Genomic DNA, 17671 nt, shown 5'->3' with positions numbered 1-17671 from the left:
GAAGGAGAAAGTTAGGGAGGGAGGAAGGGCTTTTTGGAAGAAGTGAGACCTGGACTGATTAAAGGATAAATAAATGTTGGGGGATAGGAGAGGCCTGCTCTTTGATCTCGCTGCCAGAGCTAACTAACCTCAGTAAACTATAAAAGGGCAGGGGGCTGGTAAAGAGAGCTTTGTCTTTAGCCCTCCAGGAAGGAAGATCAGTGGCTGGCCTTAGATATTTTAATTAGGCACAGTGATATGAAAGGAGGCGGGAGAGAGGTGGTGAAAGAGTAAGTACTAAGCCTAGTACGTGTGTGTGTGTGTGTGTGTGTGTGTGTGTGTGTGTGTGGTAAAAATCTTGATTTGGGGGCACCTGGGTGGCTCGGTTGAGTGTCCGACTTTGGCTCAGGTCATGATATCATGGTTGGTGACCTGGAGCCCCCACAATGGACTCTGTGCTGATAGGGTGGGGCCTTTGAATTCTGTTTGCCCCTCCCCCACTAGCACACATTCTCTCTCAAAATTAAACATCAAAATCTTAAAAAAAAATTTTTTTTTAATGTTTTATTTATTTCTAGGAGAGAGAGAGACAGCGTGAGCAGGGGAGGGTCCAGAGAGAGAGGGAGACACAGACTCTGAAACAGGCTCCAGGCTCTGAGCTGGCAGTCAGCACAGGCCGACGCGGGGCTCGAACCCACGAACCGCGAGATCATGACCTAAGCGAAAGTTGGACGCTTAACCGACTAAGCCACCCAGGCGCCCCTTAAACATCAAAATCTTGATTTGATTCACTTGTCTTCTGACTTACTCAAAATCAGCATTACCATCTACTACTCACTCCCCTGATAATACTAACATTATCAGAATTAATGTTACTTAAGTTCTCGCTTCATCAGATTTCCCCTTACCTCTGATTTTTACACTCATAAAAAAGTTGTGTTTTAGAGGTGGCTGCTGGCTGGGTGGCTCAGTCGGTTAAGCATCGGACTTCAGCTCACTTCATGATCTCAAGGCTCATGAGTTTGAGCCCTGTGTCGGGCTCTGTGCTGGCAGCTTGGAGTCTGGAGCCTATTTCAGGTTCTGTCTACCTCTCTTTGCCCCTCCCCTGCTTGTACTCTGTATCTCTCTCTCTCTCAAATATAACCATTAAAATTTTTTTTAAAGCTGTATTTTAATAACTCAGTGCTTCTCAAATTTTAATGTGCACATAAGTCACCTGGAGATCTTGTAAAATGAGGATTTTTATACGGTAAGTGTGAGGTGGGACCTGAGATTCTGGGTTTTTAGTAAGATCTCAGGTGATGCAGTCCCTTAGGTCTGTAGGTCCTTAGAGTAGCACTTCAGGTTGCAAGGATATTTATATTTTATTGTTTCAAAAATGTTTCTGAGCCTCTTACAAAGTGGTGTATACCTAAAAGAAGTGTCTTGACAGTACAGGAGGGTAAGTAAGGCTTGGGAACAGATTGTGGGGAGCTATTACAACTCAGCTTCCAAGTTGAGTAAGTGATAAGTCTGGTTGGGGGAGTGAGGGATGGGATGGAGGACAGTGAGACTGAAGGTGAAGATTCTAGCCTAGTGAAATGGGGTGGGCAGAAGGGCAGTGGCTATGAGGATGGAGAGAAATGGACAGGAGGGGGAAAGATAAGGTGACTGATCAAAGATGGGAGTGAGGGTGAAGGAGCTAAGCTAGGATAATTCCCAATCTTCTGACTTGAGAGCCTTGGAAGTGGTAGTAGTACCTAATATAACAGGGAAAACATGAGATGCCTATCTTACATTGGGGAATGCATAATATGTGTGGAATGCTGAGCTGGAATAGCAGAGTAAGGAGCTAGATATATGGGTCTGAAGCTCAGGCGGAGAAATCTGGGCTAGTGATTCAGATCTGGGTGGAGTGAAATCCAGGAGTGTTAAATGGTTTCAAGAAGGATCAGTGTGGAAGGTCACCCTTCTGTTAATTTCTACTACAAACCGACAGCAGCAGTTAATACTACTGTAATACTACTGCTAGAAGCTTAGTTTTCATGAAAAGCTTTTCTTGAAAAGCAATAGGGGCTGGGGAACTAGAGACAGGCTGTTGGCTTGAGAGAGAAAGACAGATATATCATGCATGCAATCAGTCTCAACAATGACTACCTGTTAGAATACTGGAGTTTAAAACTAACTAACAACAAAAAAGCCATGCCCAGGCTCCAAGATGTGATTAAACCTATAAGGGAATATCATCAGGTCTCTGCTACCAGACAAAGTACTTTGGACTTACACCAATACCATGAAGATAAAACAGGAGGTAAAACATAATCACAAAATAGGTTGGCAATCTGACGGTGAGATTCACGATCCTGTTTTCCAAAATAGGGTCTTGAAACCCAGCCTTCTGTTCTTTACTGGAAGTGGTCTTAATACATATAAGTTCTGGGTACTTAAAACCATCTTTCTCTCATTCATTTGCTACAGGAGAAAGTAAAGGTGAAGAATCTGCCCGATGGCAAATGGTGACAAATCTTTAAGGATGAACAGAAAATACAGTGTTATCAGAGCCCCTCACCCCAGGACAGGGTCCACTGGGAAGACGTCACAACCAGCAACAAACACTTCTTGGTAGAAGAGATCTAGGACTAGTTAGAGAACAAGATGTTCAGAAGCTATTTTCCTACAGTAGGCTTATTTGCCACTTCCTGGGTTTACAATGTGGTCCAAAGGTCTTAAAGAGTGGGACAGAACTAAGTTTACTAACTATTCCTTTTGGTTTGGCTTGAAACTATAATGTGACTAGCCTTTCCCCTTCTAGAAGCTTTGAGGATGGGAGGAGGATCTATCTATAAGAAGAGATGAAAATTGTAGGTCTGAGTCCTGAGATTTCTTACCTCTGGTTGGGAGAGGCCACGATTGGCTGTCCAACTCTCTTCTTCGTTCTGGTTAGCTGAGGTGATAGGATTTCCCCTTTGAGAGCAGGGACTGAAGGAAGCAGACTGGCCTATAAAAGGGCAAGTCAGCACACTGTAGCCACAATAGGTTTAAAGGGTCTTAAAACATCAATAATTTATTGGTGGTGGAATTTTATTACATTAAATACTACTTGCAATAACTGGGTCCAGAAACCTTGATGATATAGTTTTATTCCTTGAAAGAGCTGTTTGAGATCAAACTCATGGGGTTTGATCTATGCCTCAGCAGGACGTTTCTTAATGACTTGAGGTTTCACTATGAATGTGCAAGGTTTTCTTCTGCCTCTGTTAAAATCTCAAAATCAGTACTGTTTCCCACAAGAGCAGGCTTCTAATTCCATGTGAGAACCAAGAGTAGTGGCTCTCAAACCTCAGTAATATAAACACTCTATTCACGTCCAGTATTCCCATACCATATATCCTCATTCACACAAAAAAAGAAGTGTTAGCACTGGGAGAAAGTTCTGAATTCATTTACATTCAATTTTATTTTTAGATGAGGTAGGTGAAGCCCAGAAATGAAAAATGACTTGCCTAAGGTCACAGAGCTTCAAGTGGCAGAAATGAAAACAGAATACAGAATTTAGGCTTCTCTTATTTCACTGCACCCATGCTGCCTCCCCCCAAGTCCCTTGTATATTTTGAAAGTAATTAAATTCTTACCTGAGCTAGGTTTAATCCAAGGTTCAGGTTGGTAAAATAGCAGTAAAGTAATGCCAGGAAGAGGCAAGACAGAGGAAGAAGAGATTATAGGAGGCAAAATGGGTTGGGGAGGAGGGATCCAAACAGAAAGAGAAGAAGGCAGTGCTGGTAAGAGGGCAGGGAGGAGGGTATCCTGAATAACTACTACCAACTGCACAGCTCCTGTTTCTTCCTAATCTTCCTAGGAGTTTCTCATAATTGTCCCTTCTACTCATGGATTCTATTTCCTGACCTGAGATAAAATTTCTTATTCTGTTATCCTCAAGTTGCAGAAGACAGGGTTAAGGGCTCTCCCAGATAATTCAAATGTATTGTAGACTGTTAAGATAGGAAAACCATTTTTGTCCCACTGAATAATTTACTTAATATTATCTCTCACTAGTATATGTTTCACCAAGAATAGTTTTATTCATTTCACTGTTAGGTGGTTTTTGTTGTTGTTGTTGCTAGTGGTAAATAAAAACAGCAAGAAATACAGGTGACCCAAGGGGTCTTTTGTCGCCCTCAAGGTAATGGGGTCTCTTGAAAATACTTGATGTGGTTATCAAGCACTAAAAAGGCAGTAACTTCAGCAAGTGTGATACTTTCCAAATCCATTCAAAATAGAAAATAAGAAATGAGCTGAAAGGGGCGCCTGGGTGGCTTAGTCAGTTAAGCGTCCGACTTTCGCTTGGGTCATGATCTCGCGGTTCGTGGGTTCGAGCCCCGCGTCGGGCTCTGTGCTGACTGCCAGCTCAGAGCCTGGAGCCTATTTCAGAGTCTGTGTTTCCCTCTCTCTCTGACCCTCCCCTGCTCACGCTGTCTCTCTCTCTCTCCTAGAAATAAATAAAAATTAAAAAAAAAAAAAAAGAAATGAGCTGAAAGACTTATATGGAAGATGATCTGGAAAACCAAAGAACCAGGTATGTCTAACACAGTACGTGGTGTGTCCCATTCAGTGGTGGCTTTAGGAGCTAGGCAGATAAGATTAAGAACTCCTGTTGGTATGAGTGTTGAAAAATTCTGCTTGTATGGTTCTGCTGCTAGTTATTTTATTATTTTATTTTTTGCACATTCTTCTTTGCCTTGATATGTGTTTTGACTTTTCTATTGTCCTTAAACATTTTTGCCTTTTTTTTTTTTTTTTTTAAGATTGCTTATCCATAAGACCAGGGCATTTCACTATATTAAAACATGAATAAGTTGATGACTGTTCTTTTCAGAGGCTTGTTTTTCCTTCTCTATTGCATCAGATTCTTGGCATAGCCTATAGTTTGGCCAAAGCAATCCATTCTAGTGTTCCTGTGTTTAGCTTGTTAAACATATTGGCTCTTCATACTTGGGGCTGTGGAACTAAGTCCAGAATTAGTCACATATTTATAAACATTACTCCGCTGATTCAACAATAGAACAGCATTACAAGTGGTGTTCCCACCCACTCCTATGTCCCAACCCAAATAAAACATTAAACACTGTAACAAAATAAATCTTTAGGTAAAAGTCAGGAAGCACAAAAGGAACCTGAAGTTGATGATTTGGTGGGTGTCCCTAGGTTTGTTCAGTGTCACCTGATTGCAATCCTATTGTTTTTATTGACACTTGTGATCCATAAAGAGCTAACCCTACCAAAGACCTATCTGCTAAAGTCAGGTAGGACACATTGCAGGGGCTTGAAACTTTCCCACTTACAAAAGGACAGGGAAGAGCACCAAGAAAACAAGGAATGTTTAACACAAAATAGGTACATAACTAGTCTTCAAAATGCTTTTTTAAGGAAGTCTACAAATGATCTCAAAGTGTAAAATGTGACGCCTGTTAGAAACAGTATTAACAACTAGGTTCAATATGATTGTGGATTGGGAAATACCTGCATGACCACTGAAAGGAGCACACCCCACTTCTAAACACTGTTCATCTTTTTATTGAATATTCTGGTAAATATTTCACATTAATACAGGCTACATTAAGTAGAGCCACTATATGACAAGAAATTTACTCAACTTTTTCCTTTTCAGTATGTAAACAATTGTACATGTATTTACCACCCTAAAAGGTTGAAACATGTAATCATCTAATTCTCTTCTGCATACAAGTAGCATTCAGTATGTTTAGCCAAAAGTACTAAGTTCAAAATGGCTAAACTAACCAGAGAACATAATCAGGTGGATAGGAAATCACTTTGTTCTTATACAATGGGCAATCAAATTTCCATTGCTAACGCCTCAGAGAAAATTTCTTAGTTAGGCACATTAAAAAAAAAATCCCCAGGGTTCTTCCAAGGTCATAGGTTTCTCAAACAAGGCTAAAGAATAAGACCTTCTAACTTAGTTGACATATTTGAGATGCATGTTTCCAATATGAGGAGCCCACGTGCCAGGCCAAATCTGAAAAGGGGGAGGAAAAATTGGAATTTCTAATTAGGAATCTTTAGACATGTACAAAATGAATATATAAATGCAATGGCAATTCACTGTTTCTGCCTAGGAAGAATACACATACATGAGATAAAATGTTTAGTAGCGTCATATGGATATCAAAAATCTTAATTCAGATGAAGGTGGTCAGATGTCATGACTTTTGTTTGATATTCAGAATTTGTTATTACCCAAATAACTGAAAGAATGACGTGATAAAATAAAAGAGCATTAAGTCCATTTTACCTGCTGGGCATCAGTGCATTCAGTTGAATTTTGAATAACTTTTATCATAGGGTTCCAAGCAGGATCTGGGTTGTGAAGTCCATTAAACAAGGGTCCTCCCGGAACATCAGCAAGCTGAGGATGAGAGGGTATTATGGTGCCTCCATACATGGAAATTGGCAGACCCTATGATAGCAGAAAGAAAGGTTTAATCCTGAAGTGATTATAAAAGATGATTCAATAATATCAGCTCAGTTTTCTCTAATTTCCCTTCATCCACTGAACTCCAAAGGGTCCTTTAAATACAGCATCATATAGCATTGAAAAACCAAAAGTGATAATCTGAATTAGCAACATTTTTCAACAATAAGGAAAAAACCCCAACCAAAGAAATCCTATTATCAAATCATCAGGAAATTTCCTAGCTTTGATGAACACATATAATACCCTCAACTTCCCCATATTTTAGTTTCACCAATGAGCTTGTGCTAAGAAGAAGAGAGAAACTCTACTTGATTGCCTACAGCCATAGTCTGGCTTTATGGCAGGCAGAAAGCTATGAAAGCAGACAACAGGGGAGCTCACAGCCAACTTTTTAGAGGGGCAGAGGCCTCTCTCAAAGCTGTGGCAGCAAAACCCAAAGCTACAAGATCTAAATGTCTCAGGTTTTCTGAGAGGACTAAACTCAGCATATTTTGAGGACAAACTACTGTCACCAACACAACTTACTTTTGAAATTGGGCAAAAGACTGGGCTAAGTCATGGAAACAAACTCATTACACCAAAAGGGAGAATTATTTCAATACAAATGATTCCTTAACATTGGCTGGCAAAGTGTTAAACAAGTTACAGTGATGTTTGTTGACTCACTTTAGAGAAATCCAGAAAACTGCTTGCCATAGGTTGATGAAAAATGTTAGAAGGGGCTACCATTCCAGAATCATCTCTCTCCATTGGTTGATGCTGGGAGAATGTGCTTGGGTCTGATAACTGTTGATGCACTGGATGGTTCCCTATCACAGACTGTGACCAACCTGATAAGCCTTCTGGAAAGAAGAATTGAGGACAGGGTTTGATATTTATTTGGGTAAAATGACAGAATATTACTATTTAATCTTTTTTCGTACTAAATTTTATCAAACTCATTCCTACGAGGAGCTCAGTGCATGTTCATGACAATTTCTGCAAACCAAAGAAACCAGTTTCTGGAAAACTGTGTGAAGTCTTTTAAACACCCCAAACACTCTACCTAGGCCTTCAAAAGAGTAAATGCTCTCTGGAAGAACTCAAATGATTACCCCATTCTATACTAGAAAGCTTAAGAGGAAAAGGAAATATGCAATGAATCTTTTATGTCTAATATATGCTTATTATTATTATACATATTACATTATGTATAAAGGAAACTAACTCTGACTGGATTGAATTCTTTACAAATGTACATACCCATAATGATCATTAAGTGTAGGAACTAAGCTGTTTTGTTTTTAGGAACTAAGTTTTAAGGGCAAAATCCCACAACTTACTTAAGAGATCCCTCCAGACAGAGGGCAAGGTAACTATACCTGACATAGCGTTGACACCAAATGACCAGATTCCACTGTGTCCAACAGGAGCGACAAAACTGGTCCCCACAGGGGCTTGTGCGACAGACCCTCCTTGCCGAATCCGGGCTAGTCTCTCTGTTCCAATGGGGGGAGGTATCTTTCGATCTTGACTGGCACTGCCTCCTTTTGGTTGGCCCAATGTAGGTGGGGCAGAGGTGGCTGAAAGAGGTGAAGATGATCCCGAAGAAACAGATGGAATAGGAGAGTCACCTGGTGGCAAAATATTTCTCTATTGTTTTATTACATTAAAAACGAATTATAAGAATATGAGAAACCTTGTTGGAAAGATCACAACACAGGTTCTGTAAAGAAAAATTTCATTTTATAAGATCATTCAAATGAAAATATGTAAGCTGTATGATATTGTGCTACTTCTGTCTATAGTGAGCATAAATTAATAGTCTAAAAATTTTTTTTCCAGATTGATGAACAAAGCTAGAAAGAAGGCCATATTAATTCTTACTCTAGTTCTAAATAATCTTCTCAAAACACAGATTGTAAATCACTGAAATGTGGCAATGTTTGTACAGTAACTAGCATATTGTCTGGAAAAGGGCTGGTAGCCCCCAGTACTTGGCTGTTTTCTTTTTTCTCTTTCCACAACCCGTTTTCTCCATAAGGAAGAAAGGTTAAATGTTAGCAAATATCCTGGATTCAATTCATGGCTTTGTTTCTTACTGGGATTCTCAGCTCATGTTGGTAATTTTCGTTGTCCAAAGGGCCAATACTCATTAAAAAAAAAAAAAAGTCAAATCCTGTTCAAGTAGTTAGAACTTCATCTGTTCTAAATGTTGACATAACTAAGAACAAAGGAATACTTTCACTTATAGATGGCACTATCCTATGGCTTCCTAAATGTAAAAATAAACTACAAAATCATACCAAACTGACTAGATACATGAATCGATTTCTTTTCAGACTTAAGAAATTCTTTTGCCATACTACCCTCAAAGGTTCCTTTTATAAAACTATTAGTAGTACCTCTTTTCTCGAATCTTGACCCTTCTCAAGTTTTTTATCCTACAAATGACTGATAAATTTTTGACATGACTGTGGTACAAACCTTTGCTATCTGCATACCATCATACCATCTACTTTAGCTTACTACACTTTAGTTTACTGAAGTTACTATGCAGAGTTCCCTGAGACAAATGGTTTAATAACTTATTCAAGATTCTTTGGGAAGAGTTCCTCCAGGATTCCTACATGAGTTTGAGGCGCTTGTCCAAGGATGGGGAGAAAAATGTTGTCTGTTGAAACTTGGAGTCCCAACAGGAGCTGGGCCTTGCAGGAAAACCCGTGTTCCTGGTATGCCGGAAAAACTCGTCAGGGGAGCAGAAGAGGAAGATGGGGAGCTGCCGGATGGGTCAATTGATGGTAAGCCTGAAATAAACAGGCCAAGACATCAAATTAGCCAAGGCTTTAACATGGCAAGCCCTAAGTTTACTTAATTCCTTTTTAAAAAAGAAGAAAGCATACAGTTTATTTTTGTAGATCACAGCAAAACTAATCCCTTTATGTGATACCGTATTATGGCCCAAACCCATTTTATTCTTGCAGTCCAGAAGAATATCACTAAACAGCACTAAATATAGAAGAGTTCAATGTTTTTGTTGTTGTAGTCGTTTTGAGAGAGAGTGGGTGGGGAGATAAGGGTGGAAGTGCATTGACAGAAAAAGAGAGTGTGTGAACCTGTTTGGGAGTCTCTCTCTCCCTTTCTTTCTGCCTCTCCCCTGCTTGAGCTCTCTCTCAAACTAAATAAACATAAAAAAAAACCCCAAAACCCAATGGCAATCACCTGGGGGATCCTGGGGGTGCTGAGTTGGTTAAGCGGCAGGCACTTGATTTCTGCTCAGGTCAGTTGTGAGACTGAGCCCTGAGTTGGGCTTCAGCACAGAGCCTACTTGGGTTTTTTTCCTATCCTTCCCTCTCTGCCCCTCCCCTGCTCATTCACTCTCAAAATAAATTTAAAAAAAAAAAAAAAATTTTTTTTTAAATGGCAGTCACCTGGAATAATGTTCTGGATAAATCTCAAAGCTTCCACTAGAAGGGACATGAAATGAGGGTATGCTGTGACTAAGTGGTGGCCATCAATAACTTCTGCTTTCCCTTTTGTGGAAAATCTCAAAGTATAGCTATTCATCTACATAAATACAGTTGTCTCCTATAGAAGATGATAAAACAATCTCCCAAAGTTTCCTTCCTAATGAGGAAAAGCATACTGTTAAAGGTAATTTAAGTATTCCATCTGATACAAAAATCAACAGCTGCCAACTATATCAAAGTTTCTGTCTAGTTTGTGCAACTCTGAATTTAGCAGTCTTCTCAAATGCCACTGCTGTTTCTGGAGAATGCGTTAGGGAAAGGGAACAAGGGTCTGGGAAAGGATTATATGTGCTCATTTCAGGAAAAAATAGTTAAGATCAACATGAAAAACTGTCAAAACTTCTCTCAAGCAAGTGCTTCATCCATTTAAAGTATATGGTTCAAAGGCTTTTGGCATATTCACAGATCGTACAACCATCACCACAATCAATTTGCAACAGTTTTTGTCTTCCCTAAAAGGAACTCTGGACCCATTACCTGTAACTCCCCATCCTCCTTTACTCCATATCCCCACCTCTAAGCAACTACTATAGATATATCTATTCTGGAAATTTCATTTAAATAGAATTATACAGTATATGATCTTTTTGAGACTGGCTTCTTTCACTTAGCATCAGGTTTTCAATGTTCATCTATGCAGTGGCATGCATCAGTACTTCAGTTTTTTACTGAGGGAAAAATAATCCCATTATATCAATATACTACATTTTGTTTAGTATTTATCAGTTGATGGACGGTGTGGGCTCTTTCCACTTTTGGGCTATTATGTTGCTATGAACATTTGTGTACCAGCTTTTTGTGTAGATATGTTTTCTCCTGGGGATACATAAGAGTGGTATTACTGGATTGTATGCTATCCTTGTGTAACTTTTTGAGGAACTATCAAAAATTTTTTTTCAAGTTGCTATATCACTTTGAATTTCCACTGGCATTATTTGAGGTTTCCAATTTCTCCACATCCTTCATTATTTTCTTCAGTATTATTATTTCTTACTTGTAAAACAACCAAGAGAGTAAATTATATCCATGAAAGAAAAGGATCAACAAAAGAAACCATACAGGCAGTAAAGATATAAGGCCAAGCTGCGGCACCTGCATGGCTCAGTCAGTTAAGTGTCCGACTTTGGCTCAGGTCATAATTTCAGAATTCGTGGATTTGAGCCCCACATTGGACTCTGTGCTGACAGCTCAGAGCCTGGAGCCTGCTTTAGAACCTGTGTCTCCCTGTCTCTCTGCCCTTCTCTGCTCATGGTCTGTCTCTCTCAGTCTCTCAAAAATAAATTTAAAAAAATGGAAAAAATATAAGGCCAAACTAGATGGCTGATTTCCTTGATTTTTTTCCCTAGAAATTAAAAATCTGTACATCTTCTAGATGGTAGTATGCGAATGCAAGGATTTCAAACACGAGAATGAGAGTTCTGAAGTCAAACTGGCTAAGGCACTTGGAATTCACATATTAGTGCCAGTCAAGTCAAAGATAAATGCTTTCTACTCTGATTGCCCGAACACTGCCAATGAGTTCTTTCATCCTGTGGTCTTTGAAAATCTCTATTAGTTTCCTCCAAATAAAAAGTGAAAACAAATACCTAGTTATAGAAAAAATAGGGGCGCCTGGGTGGCTTAGTCGGTTAAGCGTCCAACTTTCGCTTAGGTCATGATCTCGCGGTTCGTGGGTTCGAGCCCCGCGTCAGGCTCTGTGCTGACTGCCAGCTCAGAGCCTGGAGCCTATTTCGGAGTCTGTGATTCCCTCTCTCTCTGACCCTCCCCTGCTCACGCTGTCTCTCTCTCTCTCTCCTAGAAATAAATAAAACATTAAAAAAAAAAATTAAAAAAAAAAAGTATTAAAAAAAATAAAATAGAAAATGAAGAAAAAAAATCCTAGAGATCATTGGGACCATAGTTGATCTTATGTGAGCTTATATATATTTACTTGAAAGATGACACAGGGTACCTAGGTGGCTCAGTCGGTTAAGTGTTCGACTTCAGCTCAGGTCATGATCCCACGGTTTGTGGGTTTGAGCCCTGCATCGGGCTCTGTGCTGACAGCTTGGAGCCTGGAGCCTGCTTTGGACTCTGTGTTACCCTCTCTCTCTGCCCATTCCCCGCTCATGCTCTGTCTCTCTCTCAAAAATAAATAACATTAAAAAAAGAAAGAAAGATGATAGAACGGCTGTTTTCCTGAAAAGACATGTAAATAAAAGCATACCTGAGATGAAAATTAAGGCTACACCAAATCCATAAACTCCTAAATTTTAAAGACCATAGGTCAGTTTATAATGAACAAGGAAGGATGGGCTACAAAAGACAGTTTTCTAGCTGGAAGAAAAATGCTAAGAGGCAACAGAGGTTCTTACGCCATTCTCAGTCACATGCAATTTCTAATTTGTTTTTCAGAATAGTGCAGATTAGATTCAAATTTGGCTCTTAGATTCTGGAAAAAAGACTGGTTTTCTAATATCTCCAAGTCAACATTAGACTCATATGTATCTACATCTTTCTTATAATGCCTCAGGAGCTAATTTGTAATTTTGAGAAACCAAAGAGCTAAGTTGGTCTTTTTACAGGAGGAGCCCACAAGTGCTTGGATCTCTAACAATAATATTAATATTCAGTCTGAGCAGCCAAGACTGAAATATTGTAGAATATTTCAAAGAATAATGTAGGTTGTGGACTGGTACCTAAATACCTCTGTAACATAAACTTTTTCAATCTGAGAAATGCAAACATTCATGGTGCTTTTAAAAATGTCTATAAATTTGGAATCCTCAAAGTATCCTATGAGTCCCTTTTTCTTAATATCATTATATCATGTCTTAGAAAATGGACTGACAGGGGTGCCTGGGTGACTCAGTCAGTTAAGTGTCTGACTTCGGCTCAGGTCATGATCTCACGACTCGTGGGTTCGAGCCCTGTGTTGGGCTCTGTGCTGACAGTTAGCTCAGAGCCTGGAGCCTGTTTCAGATTCTGTGCTCCCTCCCTCTCTCTCTCTCTGGCTCTCCCCTGCTCACACTGTCTCTCTCTCTCTCGGAAATAAATAAAACATAAAGAAAAAAAAGAAAATGGACTGACATAAGGTATAACCTCCTTGCTGTGAGGGACAGAAATATCAGATAGATCATATAAAGCAGCTTATTTTATGTGAGTGATTTCTCTACAGCTAGACTGCTGCCCCCTCAAATGGCAATCATTAAAGGGTCTTTGGTATTTATGACACTGTCTTTTTTCTTTTTAAAAATTTTTTTTAGTTTTTAAATGTTTATTTTTGAGAGAGAGCGAGTGTGAAAAGGGGAGACACAGAACTGGAAGCAGGTTCCAGGCTCCACACTATCAGCACAGAGCCCAACACAGGGCTCAAACTCACAAACCATGAGATCACAACCTGAGCTGAAGTTGGAGGTTTAACCGACTGAGCCACCCAGGCACCCCGACACAGTCTTATTTCTTTAAGATCAGGCAATATGATGTACAAAATAATTGCTTTATTATCTTGTAGGATTCAATTATGCTGAAGAGCCCCATGCTGAACCGCATTAACAGTTATAATTACTTACCAACTGGACTAGTAGAAACTCGCTGGGAAGGTGGTCTAAAGCCAGGTGCCTTGGAGTTGTCAGGGTGTACGTTTTCCAAGTGTCCAAGTACTGAGTTACCCAGGAATGCTGACTGAACAGTGAAAGAGGCATCTGCAGCAACTCGTGAGGACAGTGGACCATCTCCCCAACCCTGGTTAGCGGGCACCTGACTGCTATCAAAAAGACTACTGAAGTGATTGAAAAGTGTGGCCGGGCCGAAGGTAGGTGGCAAGGATTTATTTGCTGGGTTAATGTGCATCTGAGAGCCATTCATAATGTTCATGGCAGACGAAAGCTGCACTGCAGCTGGTGGGCCTTGAGGTGGTGTCAAAGGAACCGGGTTTGTAACAAAAATAGACTGGGGATCCTGGTGTATAGTTGCATTTGGTACCACTGAGTAAAAAGAACCTCTGGGCTGCATTCGATGAGAAACTCGAGGTGCTGGTACAGCTAACTGAGGTAAGTTATTGGTGTCCTGATTATCAGCAGCAACCAATCTGGGTGATGCCAAAGCCAATGGAGCAGGTTCTGAGTTGGATGCGAAAGGCATTGACATAGGACTTAAGTCAGATCCACTGGATGGCTGTGCCTCCTCTTGTGTGGTAGCGGAGGGAGGAGCGGGGCTACCGGATGGGTGAGTTTCTGGAGCTCCTGGGGTGTTGCTGGCAGAGCTACTGCAACTATTTGCAGTTGAAGATGGGGTGCACAGGTTGGCCATGGGCTGCTCCTGTGTGGACGTCTTCTCTTTGGGGGGTGGCACAGCAGGGAAAGGCTCCACCTTTTGTGCAGAAAGCTGTGCTTGAGGAGTACTTGCAGGCAGAAAGGTGGTGGGAACCTGCCCGGTGGGAACAGGTGTAGAGGAAACAGAAGGCAGGGAACTACAAGTGCTCGTCACAGAAGAGATCACTGTTGCTGGAGGGCTTGTTTTAGGCACACAGGCAAACAGCTGCTTTCTGACAGATGAAGGAGTCCGGGTACTAGTCACACACAGCTGCTGGCTGGCGGCAACTACGGAGGAGACAGTGATAGGACAACTGGCAGTAGCTAGTGCAGCCGACTCTGAGGGTAAGACAGTCCCGTTCTGGTTCGGTAGGCGACCTGCATTATTATGCTTTGGAGAGCTGTTTGTGTTGCCAGGGTTCACAGGTCTCACTGGGAATGGTCCCCAAGTGTTAGGAGAGGGTGAAAAGGTTCCTCCAAATTGGGCCATGGGTAAGCGAGGGTGCCGAATCTGTTGCATAGTCTGAGCAGCCAGCAGGGCGAAATGAGGGTGGGGATAAGCCAAGGGTAGAGAAACGGGGAAAGAAGAACGGACGTTTGTGGGAACATTCTTGTTAAGTTTATTAGTGGGCTGGAACGTAGATAATGTTGTCGCCTGTGATGTTACAAGAGTCGGAGCACCCAAAGGAAATGCATTTTTACTGGAAGCTGATGTGGTGCCTACTCCAGATGAGAAGTTTGCATGGATGGACTTGGTGCTGGCAGGTGTTCTGATATGATTTTTAGGAATCAAGTCTTCCAGTTCCTTAGCAGGATCCTGAATAAGTGCATTGATAAGTTGAACCGCATACCTTGTTGATTCCGTACCACCCCTGGGGAGAAAACAAACAAAACATAAAAACAGGATCAAAGACATAAAAACACAGTTAATTTTAACCAGAAAATTCTTGATGATACCCTACCTAACACAAGTATGCTTCTAAAAACATTTAATATCCGCTTAATAATACACATTTTTCACAATTACCTTATTGTGATCATTCTCTCGCCATTCTTATCTTTTTGTTTATCCACATCAATATGGGCACCAGTAACATCTTGTATTGCAGTGATGTTGCATCCTCCTCTTCCCATTATCCTGGAAACCACGGAAGCTGGAACAGACAGTTTCTTTGACCTATAAAATGAAGACTACATATGAGCTTATGAAGACAAATGTCTTTACTTAAAAAGATGTCTCAGCCAGTATGTTCATGTAGAATACTATGTCTCAAATCTTAAAGGGGAGATTACTATTAGTTTTTGTTTTAGAAACTGATTTCCTCTCATACTGAATTTAATTTAGTGAAAGTAAATTATTACTTTGTCATTTAAGACAAAATTATATTTTATATAACTCATGATCTAGGGTTCAAATCTGGTGAAAATAACACCATATTCGTTGAATACAACAACGAACTGGCAATGACCATATGTACTGACTTTTTCTAAATTAAAACAATGCATAAATACTATTAAACTTCATACCAAGTAACAGAGGCCAGATTATCAATATCAGTAATTTATACTTAGCAATAATAAGTGCAGTTCATATTTGAACTACACAAAAAAGCAACTCACAAGTGGAACCTGGGACTCCCACTTACATGTGAGCTGAGCAGAGCCAAGAGATGACCAAAGGCTGACTTGGGATCTAATAAGATGGCCTGGCTGTCCCTAAGGACTATCAAAGAAACCTAGTGTTTGCTGGCAGGGGCACTTCTTAAGTAAAGCGGAACCAGATGAGAACGACACCCATTATTTTCAAGTGCTCAATGCTGGGCCCCAGGATTCCCCTTTTTAGGGAGGGACCTTCAAACTTTAACTATTCTGTCTAGAAGAATGTCAACGGCAGCCCTTAAAATACTCTTCATGATCAAAATTTATCATCTTAATGCTGGGAAGAATATATTCAGATATTTTGAAAACCAGAGCACAGGCTGGACTATATGCCATGAGTAACACTTAAATCAATCTGATCAAGTGTGTATCATTCCTCCTATTCTGCCAAGACTTCTTTCTGTTTACATAATGGCTACAAACTTTAGAAACAATACAGAATAAAAGCCCAGATATTTAAGTCGTTTGGTGATTTAATATGACTTAACATACATTAGCATATGTGTATCTTGTCCTGATTCCCTGTTGTAAACTATGAACAGAGGCTAAAAGTATCATCTGGGGGGGCGCCTGGGTGGCTTAGTCGGTTAAGCGTCCGACATTCGCTTAGGTTATGATCTCGCGGTTTGTGGGTTCGAGCCCCGCATCGGGCTCTGTGCTGACTGCCAGCTCGGAGCCTGGAGCCTGTTTCGGTCTGTGACTCCCTCTCTCTCTGACCCTCCCCTGCTCACGCTGTCTCTCTCTCTCCTAGAAATAAATAAAAAACATTAAAAAAAAAAAGTATCATCTGGATTGTATAATACACTTGAAAGCAGTGGCCTATCTGCTTTTATTCATTTCTCTCATCCTGGTTTAAATATAAACACAGTGACTGAAGGTACAGTAAAATCTTGGATTGCGAGTAACTTGGTCTGCGAGTGTTCTGCAAGATGAGCAAGCATTTCTAAATAAATTTTAACTTTAAATGAGGGATGTCATGGCATATGAGTAGTATGGGATGCCAAATGTCACATGATCACAACTGAGCCAATGGTTCTTGAAATTTGCTTTGATATAAAGTGCTTTGGATTACAAGCATGTTTCTGGGATGAATTATGCTCTCAAACCAAGGTTTTACTGTACTTTTCTTTTTTTCTCCCTTTTTTAAGGGTGAAGGTAATTATATTTTAATTTAAAAAGAATTTTTTTATTTATTTCTAGGAGAGAGAGAGAGAGAGACAGCGTGAGCAGGGGAGGGTCAGAGAGAGAGGGAGATACAGACTCCGAAATAGGCTCCAGGCTCTGAGCTGGCAGTCAGCACAGAGCCTGATGCAGGGCTCGAACCCACGAACCACGAGATCATGACCTAAGCGAAAGTCGGAAGCTTAACCGACTAAGCCACCCAGGCATCCCTATTTTAATTTTATGGGCTCCTTTCCCCCCTTATGGGGATAGCAACTGCACCAGTTAATAGCGACTAAACAGTTCTTTAGGATATGCTGTTCTCTGGCAAAGTCTAAGTGTAGAATCTTCCCTTTAAGAAGCTTGTGACCAGTTTGTATGGCGTGTCTGGTAAATGCTATGTTTTAAAAAAACATTTTTTGTTATCGTAAAGCCAACATGGGTTGTGTCATATAAAATATACGTGCAAAATTTACATATTGTGTCTCGTTTTACTTTGGCCTACTCTGGATTTAGTGTGGCACAAATAATAACTACATTCAAATTATTCATTAATGAACTGGGTAACTACCTCATTAGATAGAACCTGCATGGTCTAT

At 40.4% G+C, this 17671-nt stretch overlaps 1 protein-coding gene across 3 annotated transcripts in view; it reads right to left on the bottom strand.

The window, feature by feature from the left end:
* Positions 1 to 5506: 5506 nt before the first annotated feature.
* The window catches only part of ANKHD1 (ankyrin repeat and KH domain containing 1), a 125052-nt gene continuing 112887 nt past the window's right edge, over positions 5507 to 17671 (bottom strand). For 2 of the 3 annotated variants that reach the window (XM_077768761.1, XM_077768764.1), the window contains 7 exons: positions 15280 to 15429; positions 13512 to 15124; positions 9061 to 9237; positions 7813 to 8064; positions 7118 to 7293; positions 6269 to 6433; positions 5507 to 5992 (listed from right to left, as the gene is read on the bottom strand). In XM_077768761.1, coding sequence (XP_077624887.1) covers positions 5933 to 5992; positions 6269 to 6433; positions 7118 to 7293; positions 7813 to 8064; positions 9061 to 9237; positions 13512 to 15124; positions 15280 to 15429 — 2593 coding nt within the window. In that variant the 3' untranslated portion in view covers positions 5507 to 5932. The remainder of the gene's footprint in view (positions 5993 to 6268; positions 6434 to 7117; positions 7294 to 7812; positions 8065 to 9060; positions 9238 to 13511; positions 15125 to 15279; positions 15430 to 17671) is intronic. The other variant, XM_077768763.1, reaches the window with a different exon arrangement.

Source organism: Crocuta crocuta, unplaced genomic scaffold, assembly GCF_008692635.1.
Source record: "Crocuta crocuta isolate KB4526 unplaced genomic scaffold, BGI_CrCroc_1.0 scaffold64, whole genome shotgun sequence".
Classification (NCBI taxonomy): domain Eukaryota; kingdom Metazoa; phylum Chordata; class Mammalia; order Carnivora; family Hyaenidae; genus Crocuta; species Crocuta crocuta.
Note: the sequence above shows the minus strand (reverse complement) of the source record. Positions and strands in the feature narration are given on the sequence as shown.